The 14,408-nt window shown below is 36.9% G+C and overlaps 1 protein-coding gene across 1 annotated transcript in view; it reads left to right on the top strand.

Annotated features, from left to right (window-relative positions):
* The window catches only part of LOC145675606 (RAB11-binding protein RELCH homolog), a 107,921-nt gene that overhangs the window by 59,005 nt on the left and 34,508 nt on the right, over nucleotides 1-14,408 (top strand). The window contains exons 13-16 of the mRNA XM_081746142.1: nucleotides 3,059-3,215; nucleotides 6,238-6,361; nucleotides 6,802-6,933; nucleotides 13,651-13,804. Coding sequence (XP_081602268.1) covers nucleotides 3,059-3,215; nucleotides 6,238-6,361; nucleotides 6,802-6,933; nucleotides 13,651-13,804 — 567 coding nt within the window. The remainder of the gene's footprint in view (nucleotides 1-3,058; nucleotides 3,216-6,237; nucleotides 6,362-6,801; nucleotides 6,934-13,650; nucleotides 13,805-14,408) is intronic.

Raw genomic sequence — 14,408 nt, 5'->3', positions numbered from 1 at the left:
CTAATCCCTCTCTGCTTGCAGTGGAGCATTGGGAGATTCCTTATCACAACACCTGCCTAGCTTGCAGTGGAACTTTGTCGGGACTCTAAACCCTTTCTGCTTGCAGTGGAGCATTGGGAGATTCCTTATCACAACACCTGCCTAGCTTGCAGTGGAACTTTGTCGGGACTCTAAACCCTCTCCGCTTGCAGTGGAGCATTGGGAGATTCCTTATCACAACACTCGCCTAGCTTGCAGTGGAGCTTTGTCGGGACTCGAAACTCTCTCTGCTTGCAGTGGAGCATTGGGAGATTCCTTATCACAACACTCGCCTAGCTTGCAGTGGAGCATTGGGAGATTCCTTATCACAACACTCGCCTAGCTTGCAGTGGAGCTTTGTCGGGACTCGAAACTCTCTCTGCTTGCAGTGGAGCATTGGGAGATTCCTTATCACAACACCTGCCTAGCTTGCAGTGGAACTTTGTCGGGACTCTAAACCCTCTCTGCTTGCAGTGGAGCATTGGGAGATTCCTTATCACAACAGCCGCCTAGCTTGCAGTGGAACTTTGTCGGGACTCTAATCCCTCTCTGCTTGCAGTGGAACATCCAATGCCCTACCCCTCCTCACGTAACTTGCTTCGTGAGGCATCCTTCCCGAGACCACCAGGTCAAAGAGACGCCTATTTTACCCAAACACTAGTAGAGAATTTGTATCTATTTATATTATAGTGGAATATTGTAATAAAATTTGGTAGTGGGAGAAGAAAACGATTCTGGACTGTAATTTGCTATATCTATGTTCTACCTATACCTGCACAAGCAGAACTTTATAATATAAACTTACCAACTCAATCAACTTCTATAAAAAATAATGACATTAAGACGTGGGACATTAACAAAGGCGGCATATTATTTATTTATCCAAAATTTGAAAGAAAATATCAGCAATAATTTTAAAGAACTTTGGAACTATTTAAAAAGTAGAATTAAACGTCTCTTTGGGTGCACATTGAAGTTTGCGGGGCAGACCTTCATCATAATGACGAAATAGCTAATACCTGTGCTCAATACTTGTCTTCTATATTTCTATCCTCTTCTTCAGAGCGAGTATGACTATGGCAAACATGTCATCAACTAACGAGAATGAAATAGGAACCCTATGTGTTAATGAAATTCATTTACACGAAATTTAAAATGTAATCAAAAGCTTTCCAGAATTGCTGTAGCACCTAATGGAATATCCTTGTATATAATCACAGGCTATATTCACATATTTTAATATCTCCAATGGATTGCTTTCAACCTCTCTATTAAATCGTGCACTTTCCGTGATAAATAGGAATCCTCGTTAGTCTGCCCAATACCTGAATATAATAATAAATAATTAATAATTTCAGTCCTATATCATTTTACGCACTTTTGCGATAATACTTGAACAGATCTTTGATAAACGGATTATTGATCATGTTAAACCTCTAATTTCAACTTATTAACATGGCTTTGTTATTCATAAATCAACAACTAATCTAATAATAGTCACCGACGTTATAACTAATTCGTTAAATGAAGGATAGCAAGTTGACGTAATATACCCAAATATATTGACTGACAGAGTCCTTGACAGAATTAGTCACAAAATACTGCTTAACAAAGTAAATAATTATCATTTTTCTTCAGCCCCCACTTAATTCCTTTCATTACGTGTAAGTAAAGGTAAGTTTACAGTTGTCTATTTTATAAAGAATTAAAATCAGACGAATATGTTACATTACAGGAATTCCACAAGGTTCGTACCTAGGCCCTTTACTATTTCTGTTATATATCAATAATCTCTCGGATCACTTACTCAATAATGAAAAATTTCGCTGATGATCTCAAAATATATGCCAGGATAAACTCTTTACATGTTTGTCTTAATTTAAAACACGACTATGAGTGTTGCGAACTGGTGTTCAATCAAATAAACTTGAAATAAACATAAACAAATATAACGAATTATCGTTCAGCAGAAATAAGATTGGCGTTAAACAAGATTATAAGTTTAATAACACTTCTGTAACTAGATCTAATACAGTTAAATATCTGGGTGTTATATTTGACCCCTAAATTAACGTTTAATAATCACATCTAAAATGTTATTCATGATACTTTTAAATTATTAGGATTTATAATTAAAAGTGGGAAGGAATTGAACAATACTGTAACACTCATAAAAATAGTTGTGAAAATAGTTGTTCTCGGGCAGTCAGCCAGTCGTCCAACGTTTTGAAATCCGACAACATTGTTCCGGTATTTAGGATAAAGTATTAGAGACCAAAAACAGAAGTCTTTATTATATAGATGCTGGCAGGAAGGGGGCGACGTTCAGTCAGCGTCAGTCTATGGCCTCAATTGTGATTGGCTGGTTGACTGATTGAGTAGGAAGCCCTGATTGGTTGTGTTTGCATATATTATCTTTGAATGAGGGAAAGCCATGTTTGGCTGAGCTGAAGAGCGGTATCTTATATTCATCACGACACCAGAAAAGCTTCAATTCTTATTTCACTCTTGAAAATGTATTACTCGCATGTACGTTCCAAGTTGGAACCCCTCGCAACAAAAGTTTCGCCTACAAATTGAAAAACTTCAATCAAAATTTAGTAGATATTTGGTACACAAATTAACTAGAATTTATTCCTCATTTGAAAACTATAGTACACTTTGGACAGTTTTATAGTTTCTAATCAACAGTAAACTTCATATTCCTTCAGTTAGAACTAGAACTTATATAACAAATTTCTTCGATTGCAAAAAAGCTAAGACTAACATAATGCTGAAGTCACAATTCTGGAGAATATGGTCTGCCTATAACGAATTACGTAGTGAACATGATAAAATTGATATATGCACAATGTCCTGTAAGATATATAAAAAGTATTGAAAAAAAATGAATTGAATATTTCAAATTGTAGTTGGGTATCTACCTGTTGTGTTGATAAATAAATAGTTAAGAGCGTAATTAACCAGGCACATATTTGTAATTATTTTTACACACTAATCTGGACTGTTTGATCTAATATATCGTATTTGTTACTTCCAGGGAGTCAGTTTCTTGATTTGTGTGTGAGTTTGTGGGATCCGTCTATTTTTTGCGAAGAAGACATTGATGCATGGGTAACTGTAGGAGCATTTGAGAACTATATTAGTCAAGAATGGTATGAACCGTGGCCCGAATTGTTATGGATACAAAATGATATGTAAGTATATTGATATTTATCTACCTTTGTATGTACCGTTTTATCCAGTTACAAAATCGTTTTATAAGTTACTAGTTGAACCTACGCTCTGTACACAGCACATTATTTACATATGAGCATGAATCTAATTGTTATTCTTCACAACATCTGTACATGTCCCTTTACAGACACAAGTGAAAGACGCCTTGATAAAAATCGGAAAGGGGTATCATAACGGGGAGATTTTTTTCTATTATTTTTTCAATATCTCGCACCGTCTGCAAGATTTGAACCTACTTCTGGTTGGAGTTTCTAATACATGCATGATCAGTGTTTTCCTTCTTGTATGCAGTATGTAATAAGCAAGTATATTACACACACAGTAAATTATAATCTGAGTGATATATAGTGTTCATTAAAAAAAAAAAAAAAAAAAAAAAAAAAAAAAACTCCAAACAATAAGGATTCATCTTTGACTGGAGAAATGGTTATCCTTTGTTTTTCATTATCATTTGGCCATGAAACAAACGCTGGAGAGATATACTAATCCCGTATACAAATGTGTGGTGTTGGAGTATATAACTCGTAGGATATGATGCTTTATTTTTAAATGCCAATACTTCCAGTGTACCCGTAAAAAATGTAATAAAGAAATTATGGCCATTGTAAAAAAAATGTCCAATCAAAACAACAATTTACACGAAATTTGCAATCGATCAGTGAAAACGGCATCTTTCTAGGGCTTATGGTTTCCGAGGTATCATTATCAAAAGAATTGGCCGCGAACATATAAAAGTTCACAAATTTAATATTGTAATATATAAATTCATATTTTTGTTTGAATTATTGAGAAAATGGAATTAATAGTAAGTTTAAATTTCCGTACAATAAAATAATGTAAATACCGCAAACCACATTTTGTCAAGAATATAAACTAAGATTGAATTTTTATTGGATTGAGTAATCAATATTTCCAATATAGTGGGTTTCAAGTGTATTAATTGTACTCTTCGTTGAGTAAAAAAGGACAGAGAAATTTACTAGAAAATAGAAAATGAATGAAGATATTTACAAAATAGTACTACCGAGTGCAGATTTCTTTCTAAACATCAATGAAAACTCTTCAGGGTCAACAAGAAATTGGTAGACTGGAAAAAATGAAATGAAATCTTTGAGTTTTACGTCCCACGGTTATGCCGGTTAGGCTAAAGGAGACGGTGATGATGAGTAATGAATGAAATGGTGGAATGAAGAAAGTGGGAGGAAACGGGAGAACCCCGAGAAAACCCACGCACACGGTGTTTGTCCACCACAAAGTTCACTTGGCGGGGGCTGGGATCGAACCCGGGACCCCTAGCACCAGAGGAGAACGCTCTACCACTGAGCCACCGCGGCCCCCTTGGTAGACTGGAAAAACTATAAGTATTGAAAGCTATTTTTGAACTTTATTTCCAAACTGGAATAGTACATGAGAATGAGCACTCTGTACAAAACAATTTAAATAAGGTTGGCGTTCTGGTACCCAATTTCCCTCAGATTATGTATCCTCCTTCGCATCAGATCGAGTCATGTAGTTTGCGCAACTTCCTGAGAATGCAATGTAAGTACTTCATGCTGTTGTATCTATCGGGTTAGTTGTGATTATGATATTAGCCATGTATCCAACGTATCTCAACTCAGATAAAACGCGGTCACAGAAAACAACAAAACTATTATCACCACTATTATATTGCTGTTAAAATTATTCAAACATTCATAGTCAATATTCGGATAATTGCTTGAATAATTATCAAAAAAGTTGTTCGAATAAGATAGCAATACTAGTAAAAATATGCGTGCTACCGGTAATATTCTGGATGACTACCAGCATTTGACGTTTGCTCAACTTCTTTGCAGATGTGCAAAGGGTATTTTGTTCCTCTCCTTTTGAAAGCGTTTTTCAGAGGTCAGAAACTGTGCCTACCTTAAGGCTGCGTTTTAGAAATCGAGAGCACCAGTAGTCTAATATCGAGGTATGGTATCGAGACTCATCATATAAATCCCGTCCTAGCTTCCATCCGTCTATGGAATGCCAGGGAGGATTTGGCTGTGTGAGTGAGTGCCTTATCCTGATGCAGTTCTACCCGGCTAAGTCTGCTCAATACAGTATGGGAATTCACTTATAAATATCTATCAAAATATGTTCATGGTAATACGCAGCATTAATTCACACATTATTGGCAATGCAATGTACCTTTAATTTTTCTCCTATATGTATAAGAAAATCTGACCACAACTATGAATCACGTTTATAAATCCCAGTGTACTGACGAACGAAATTTCTTCGTATTTGTGCATCGACACTTCTGTATGTAATTACTCGAGCGTTTCCACAATCGGTCAGATATATCCATGCGTCGTCTACGATGACGACAAACTTCCTCTGATTTGCCGCTGTGGGCCTACGTTCAGCTTTCTGCAATTCATTTTACGTTGCACGACATAGCTGGCTATCAGGTCATTCACATTCACGTTGTGAGTCACCTTTAGACGTAACTTTTTTGGAAATAGTTGGTTTGAAAACACGGAACTGCGTTACCATAGCAACCTTCTGTGAATTCTCGGGCTCACAGTAGTGTCAATTTCAATGTGGTCCATTTCAGATGTAGTTCAATCAGTGATTCAAAGTGCGGGGACGGTGCACTGCGTATCGTCGCACTGTGACATTCACAGTGGAACACTCAAAAACTAATTCCTCTTCGTGACAGTATTTAACTATGCTAGGAGAACTGAAGCGTGCTTCGAATAGTGCCATAATGCAGCCTTCACAGGATCGATTCACTTTCGGCGCCATTAGACTGCTCACAGTACGATTACTTTACTAACGAATTGATCATTCACTACTGTCTCAATGGTACCACTTCCACATTTCTGCGCTGCACTGTACTTTGTCCTCTGCATCTCATCTACAACGAAGCCTATCAACCTCGGTAAATGTACCAATGCTAGATGTTATCAGATAGTAACATTCGTATTTAGTTTGAGTGTTTGTTTCTTTTTTTAGGATTCCGAAACTATTGGAAATACAGAAGGAGATAGACATTCAGGATGAGGAAATTCTTGTTTCCTTGATTGCTTTCTTCCATTATTTGTGCTTGGGTTTTGGAAGAGCTTTTACCAAAGAAAAGGTAAGGACAATGTTAAATTAAGATTTCCATTGTTTCAGATGTTTATTATCATTTTTATCTGTAATTTTAATTAGTTAAGTCTGAAATTTTAAGCGTTATTTTTTCCCCAGCAATTTTTAAGTATCAATTATTTTTCATGGCCTTAATTTTTAATTTTAATCCGTTAAAATTTTCATTAAGTTCTATAATTATGTATTTATATAAAATGAATGACCAGAAATAAAAGTAATGATACCATATTGATACACATACAAAGCGGTCATGTTCGGTGTTTTTTGGTGATTCTCTTCGTGTTCCCATTTCGAGATTTCTTTATTTCAACCCTGTATATGCATATATATATATATATATATATATATATATATATATATATATATATATATATATATATATATATATATATATAATATCCTTTTGTTATATATATAATTTAATTTCAGGTGAAGCCGATATTTTCTCAGTGCCTACAAGATTTAGAAGAATCTTTACCAATCTTCCACACAGAGAAGAAGTGGCCTTCATTTGCTGTAATTCCAGTCTATTTAGTTGGTATTCTTACTTCTTTATCCTTGGTAAGCGTTCAAATTAGCTCTATATTGCGTTTGTACTAGGTACCGTATTAGCCCGAATATAGTACGATATTTTTTAGTTTGAAAACAGTTTCCTAATAACGGGAACACTGTCAGTGAACTGAACTCAGAAGTTCCCGGTTTTCAGTGCTGTGGAACCGAGCCTCTGTTGCTGACTCGAGCATGTCCCTGGCTGAGCTCGGCCACAAATACAGTGTTCTTTGTTCCTTCTACAATAGCCACCAAATTTAGTTCAGATCCAGCGTGTAGTTACCGAGAAATTAAGTGCCATATAGAAGGTGAATCGAACCTGTTTCTGTCAAAGCTCGGTCACCGGATACAGCAAACTCGGCTACGAAATACGAGGGGGTTAGATAAGTTTCTGGTCTCGGAATGAAATCATGATGCCAGGTACAAAGTGATAGCATTTTATTAGTTGACACACATAATACAACGATCCTGCAGCAATTCTATCCCATGACAATAAAACATTTTGTCTTGTGCTGCAAACCATGCCTCTGCAGTTACTATGACGTCATTAGGGTCTCTAAATTTACTTCCTTCCAGGTGCATCTTAAGTTTTGGGAAAAGATAATAGTCTGAGGGTCCAGATCTGGAATAAGTTCACACAGGTTGTGCATCGGATGGCTGCTTTCGGGCAAGGAGCATTGTCTTGCAAGAAGGCGATTCGTTCGGACGATTTTCCTCGCATCTTTTCTTCAATGTTGTATGCAGTTTTTCCAGCAGGTTCAGATATCTTTCAACATTAAATGTAGTGCCTTTTTTCAAATATTCGCTCAGTATTAAACCCCTTACAATCCCAAAAAATGATACCCATTACTTCCCAGCTTATTTTTCTCTGCGACATTTTTTTCAGCCTTGGTGACCCACTATGTCACCACTGCATAGACTGAGTTTTGGTCACGGGATCATACATATACAGAGTGGGGCAAGTAAAAGTGACCCGGACGAGGTATATGATTGGACGTGAATGTATGCATGAAACTACACCACGTGACGCGCACACCACCGGTTCAGATTTTAGTGTGGGCTGTGTCAGTGTGAGTTGAGCACTGCAGAAGTGAAGATGGTACGCACAGTGCAGCAGAGGGTGTTCCTTGTGGGAAGTTACGTGAAAAAAAAAAAAATCGTGGAAAGAGTTTGCTCATGAATTTCATGGTGTCAAAGTGCCAGCAAAGAGTGCAATGCAACGAGTGGTCAGAAAAGAGCGTCAAACGGGATCTGTTTTGAACAAGGCGAAAAACATTCCGAAACATGTTCAAACAGCTGAAATTGTGCTCATTTTTATTCATGTGACCATTCAAGAGATTAATGGTGGTTATTTTCAACATCTGCTATAAGCAGGTTAGCGAACTATTTCCTTACCTGTGCTGTGTTTCCTTGTTCTCCCTGCCACTTTTATTTGCCCCACTCTGTATAATTGCGTTTCATTGACAGTAACAACTTGTTTAATAAAATTGAAAGCACTCGCTGAAAAACGGCGCAACACAATTTGTGTTTAGTCCCGTCTTGTCCGCTTCTAATCAGCTGTGAGGAGTTTGGGCGCCTACTTTACGACAATTTTTTCATACAAAGTTCTTCATGCACAATGTAATATACACGCTCCACCTGATCCCTAAGGTTCTGCAATACGTGATAAAACAATTCACCTGTCTGCAAGGATCATATCCACAGTTTCCACGGTCACCAGTGTTCTGGGTCTTCCACACTTCTCCTCATCTTCGGTGTTCCTCCTGCCCCCCTGAATTCTGCTACCCATGATTTCACTCTGCTATATTAAAGACACTCATTGGCCAATGTCTGTGTCAATTCATCGAAATTCGCAGCCATATTTTTTCAGAAGAGATATTTGATGACTACTCTCTTCTTACATTTGGTAAAAAGTCACAATGTGCTCCGCCATGGTCACTTCAAACCTGTAACAAGAGAAGTATTTCAAATACATTTACGGTTACTTTTTTCTTTTTCTTTCTTTCTTTCTTTTTTTCTTTCTTTTTTTTGCACAATATCCTCTAAAATATAGTTACATAACATACTATAAGTATTCTGGAATATGAGTTCATTTACTATGTTAGGCCGGAAACTTATCTAATCCCCCTCGTATAGCGATCTTTATTCCTTAGATGATGGGCTACTTGCCTACTAAGTTCGTTTTAATCTGCCCAGTATTTACCGAAAAATAAAGTACCACATACACACACAAACAACTGGAGTGAAACTATAAGCTCCGTATGCTTACGATGGGAGCTAAGAAATATATATTCGCTTCTTACCGTCCCATGCCGCTGCGTGATAAATCAAAGTCAGAGGTATGTAGGGAATAGGTAATGGTAATAACGTCATGTTATGGTTCGACTTGGTTGACGCCTAAAATTTTCTCGTAATGTTATTTTTCTCTATCCTTCCATAGGATACTGAAATCGATCTAAGTGTAGGACCAGAGTACTGAATATAGAATAACCACCATCAGAAGATGATGCAATAAAGATGGATTTATATCTTAGAAAGAGCTTTAACTTAGGAAGATTTCCATTATGTAATATTTTCAAATAATGTTTAATATTGTATGTTAGGTATTTTTATTTTTCGATCTAAAAATATTGAGGTCTTAGTATATTCAAGGTCGTACTATATTCAGGCCAATACGGTATATTTATGCTCAAGATAAGGAATTCTAAAATGATTAAAGACATATGTAGAATTCAGCATGAAAGTAGTTTAGTGAATCCTGAAATATTCATATGGTATTTACTTGTCTGTATGGGTCAATTTAATTGTTAAATTTTGTTCATCAAAATGTTAAATTTTGTGAAATATAGTAAAAATTTCGTAGGATAAGTACAGGGTGTTTCAAAACAACACCGACAACGTTTGGAAGGTGATTCCTGACACCAAGATAAGTCAAAAAGTATAGACCAACCTGGGTGCACAAATGCTTCCTTTCGGAGTTATAGGCTGCCGAAAACATGAAAAAATTGAATTTTAAAAGTCCATATCTTCAAAACTAGGGGACCTGCAATAGTAGGTCAAGACTTCATTTAGGAACTAGTATATGCCCTATCCAAATATCCATGTTTCAGAATTCTATGGTACTTCCGCAACGATTTGCATAGAGGTAATTGGTGAGTACATCAGATTATATGCCCGTAACCAAACTCCCTCTATAAAATTGTTGTGTCAGTACCTTTGGAACCTGAAACATATTTTTGGATAGCGCACATATTAGTTCCCAAGTGAAGTCTTGACCCGACTACGGTAGGTCCCGTAGTTTTAGAACTATGGACCTTTAAAGTTCATTTTTTTATGCTTTCGGCAGCCTGTAATTCCGAAAGGAAGTATTTGTGCACTCAGTTTGATCCATACTTTCTGTCTTATCATGGTGTCAGGAATCACCTCCCAAACGTTGTCGGTGTTGCTTTAAAACGCCGTGTGTATTTTGACTATATGGAGAATTCTGGAGGTTTGATTGCAATAGACTAGAAACTTACAATGTAAATTCCATCGACTTTCTTTAATAAAATATCTAGTGCTTGTTAAATTTATTATAACTATTCAAAAATAATATTTAATACCTATTCATCTATTAAATACGTAATTTTGCTTTATAAAGTTGGAAAGATTGCATTCCGTTAGAATATTCAAATGCGGAATGTTTCCGATTTTAAGAAATTTAAAGTGTTGAGTTCTGAAGTATATTTTCTGTAATTTGCAATACATACTATTTGTTTGAAAACTTCTAGTTAATTCGCCGAATTAGAACTGAATTAATTGGTCCGAGATTCACTGAATCTGAAAATCGAGCAAGTGTAAAAGGTGTCCCAAAATAACTGAGAAAACGTTGAAAGAAAAACGATTTGTACCTTAATGATGAATGAAATGATCATTTTTCTCAAAGTACTTTCTATTCAGTCGAATCCAAGTGTTTCAGCATTTCTGTCACTTTTCAAACCTCTTTTGAAATTCATTTTATGGAATGCTGTCTAAGACTCCTCATAAGCTATTATGATGTCTTGATTAACCACAAATTTTGTTCCACGTTAAGTGCTTTTCTAAATTGTGAAGTAGCCGAAAGACACATGGTGATACATCTGGACTATATGAAGGTTACGTCAATACTGTCACATTCAGTTCCTGTAAATAAGAAATAACTGTATTGGCCATATGTGATCTGGAGTTACCATGATGCAACACTTAATTGGTTTTCGTGCGTGACACATCCATTATCTTCATGACACGTGTTTTCTCAATGTCTGCATCACTCTTGTGTAATAATCAGCTGTTATTATGGGGTTTGGGGGAAGCAATGTGTTGATAAATCAGAACTTGACAATGAAAGAATGCAGTCAACATGAATTTTTCAGCTGATTCTGATTTTTTAAAAATGAAATCCTTAAGGTTTACGTCTTACGGTTATGCCGGCTAAGCTAAAGGAGACGGTGATGATGAGAAATGTATGAAATGGTGGAATGAAGAAAGTGGGAGGAAACGGGAGAACCCCAAGAAAATTCACTTAGACGGTGTTTGTCCACCACAAAGCCCACTTGGTGCGAGCTGGGATCGAACCAAGGACTCCATCCACCAGAGGTGCACCCTCTACCATTGAGCAACCGCGGCCTCTGATTTTGATTGAGAAACCTTTCTTACCTTTGAGAATAAAGACGATGTTAACGTGTAGATCTTTTTGCAGAAGATAGGAAAGTTATCTTACATTATTTTCAGTCGACAACCAACCTTAATGGTGTACATTTGCTTTTCCTTTACATTCATTTGGTCCTGAAACCACAAACTCCAAACACTTGTAGAGGTACAGAAAACATCGCTCACTCAACTTCGCCTAATAATCTGCACAGGCGCCATGAACACCTGACCACTGTTGCTCCACTGCTTGAATAACTGGTCTACCCATTTCTAAACGTATCAGGGTTATACACAGTTTTGCTAAACGTCGATATGGATTTTCTTAACTGTTTTTAGACATCCTTTATATACTTCTCCAAAATATAATTGCGCACGTGAATTTTGCCGAAAGTCCCTTAAAATTATGAGTTTGGCAACAACGCGTTCGAAGTTATAGGAGGAGAAATCATAAGGAAAAAAAAAAAAAAGGAATAATGAAGTCTTCCCAACACACCTTGTTGTTTACTGTTTGAAATATTCAGATCCTTTTCCATTACTTAATGTAATTTTAGTTTCAGAGCAAAATAATACCTTGGCAAAAGCAGAAAACTTCGTTTAGTTAAAGAAAATACACACGCTTTTTAACCCAAAGAAAATTAAAAAAAAAGAGTTCAGTCTCTATCAAGACATATCCGACTTCAAACGAGCGCAGATCGTAGGCGCATCGTCTAGCAGGTGCATCTGTGTTCAAAACTGCAATACTTAGTGACGTTCCAGGAGCTACAATATCCAGGACGATATGTGGCTATGAACAAGAACGAATCACATCCAGGAGTAGCAACTGCAGGAGAAAACGAAGGTTGTCTGAAAGGGACTTCGGACTATTGACTAGAATTGTTGCACGAATACGGGAAATCTTTGCATCGGCAGTCACCGCAGAAGAAAATACACACCTCACAGAATCTGCACGAAAACAGTTCGTCGATACCTGCAAAGGCCAACATCCAAGCAGGGTTGCGACACCGAAACCTTTCATCAGTAGCACAAATGCCGCAAAGTGGATTCAGTGATGCCAGAAGCGTAAAACCTGGACGTTGAATGACTTAAAACGGATTTGTGTCATATTCTCGGATGAGTCCAGCAACATTTTTCTCGAAACAACAAGGAAATTGTCTGGAGAAGCCTCTTTGATGCATACAACCCAGACTGCTTGGTACCTAGACTCAAACATGCAGGCGGATTCGTGATGGTTTGGGGTGCAATATCATGACAGACTTTGGACCCCTTAATTGTTCTAGAAAGTCTTGTCACTGCCAAGGACTATAGGACCATTTACAATGTATGGTTCGAACACACTTTTCCTGGACAGTGGTGCAATGTACCAGGATGATAACTGCTCCATTCACACTGCTAAACTTGTCATAGAGTAGTTCGATGAGCATGACAGTGAGATTGAAAATCTGCCATGGCCCACTCAACCGCCGGATCTCAACATTATTTAGCCTGTATGGGGTTTGTTAGAGGATCGAGTGAGGAAGCTTTTCCCTCCATCACGTGCACTTGCTAAACTTGTCACTGCACTTCAAGAGAAATGACGGATAATCCTTCTGCAAACAGTGAAAGACCTCTATCAATTTTTTCCACGTTGTGTTGCTGCTGTACTGGACGCCAAAGGCGCCCCAACACCTTATTAAATACAAATTATGGCTTTTACCAGGTGTTTTAGTTCCAGTGTCCACTATCTCTATATACACTTTATATTACTAAGAGCATTACTTTTTTCTGTTCAAAAGTGTAGCCTCATTTCATGGGTATATTTGGAAGAAATGTGTCTGAAACTACCGCGTGCAGCCGATACATGCACACGGATTTGCGAATTTCAGATGTATGCATTTACCAAAATATGGAGAAACCAACTTTTTGAAGCCGAATTTCTAAACGAAGCTAGGGATTGTGACAATATGTTCTAAAGATATGTGTGCACTATCATTGCATATATTCCATATGTAATTATACTTACCTTATAATCTCAAAATGCTTATTAATAAATTAATTAATTTATTTATTTATTTTTAAATACAGGATGAAAGTGTAAATGAAATAAGTATAGCTTTTAAGAGGTTCCTTTGTACTCTTCCTCTGTGTGGTGCTCCTGTGGAATCTTTGGACTTAACGGTGAGAGGTTGCTGCCAGTATCGAGAGTTGCAAGAAATGATCATGGCCTCTTTATGGGAAGGTAAGACCACACTAGAATATTTCCCAGTTATATTGTAAATTTTGCTACAAATAAATATTATATTGTAAATTTTACTACAAATTACTAAATGTAGTATTTATATGAAATTATTTGACTGGTCAATGTATTTAATAACATTTATCCAAGAACCAACTAACTTCTGCCCAATTGCAGTACCTTTTTCTGTCGAAATGAATCTTTCTTTGCCGTTTAGAATCAAGGATAGCAAGGGCGCCCATCAGGGGGGGGAAAGGTGGGGCGCTTGCCCCTTTAGAGGAAATTGTACTTCAGAATATCAAAAATCCAATAGAATTTAAAATTTGAAACTATTTTTGAAGCGTCGCTTATACCCCCCCCTGGAAACCATAACATGGGCACCCTTGAAGGATAGTAGGGCTTATAAAATTGATTTACGAGGTGTGATCAAAAAATACGGTGAATAATTTTATTAGAAGCAAAGTAATAAGCTTAAATAGAATTTGATTTAATCTCCTTCAAAGTACTGACCTTGACTAGCAATGCATTTGTCCCAACGTTGAATCCATGACTGGAAGTATTTCTGGAAGACTTCTTTTGGAAGGGCGTTCACCTGCTCTGTCGTAAC

The sequence above is a fragment of the Thermobia domestica genome, chromosome 18 (assembly GCF_964235325.1).
Source record: "Thermobia domestica chromosome 18, izTheDome1.hap1.1, whole genome shotgun sequence".
NCBI lineage: Eukaryota > Metazoa > Arthropoda > Insecta > Zygentoma > Lepismatidae > Thermobia > Thermobia domestica.
The sequence above is the reverse complement of the archived record's forward strand: the minus strand, read 5'-3'. Positions and strand labels throughout refer to the sequence as shown.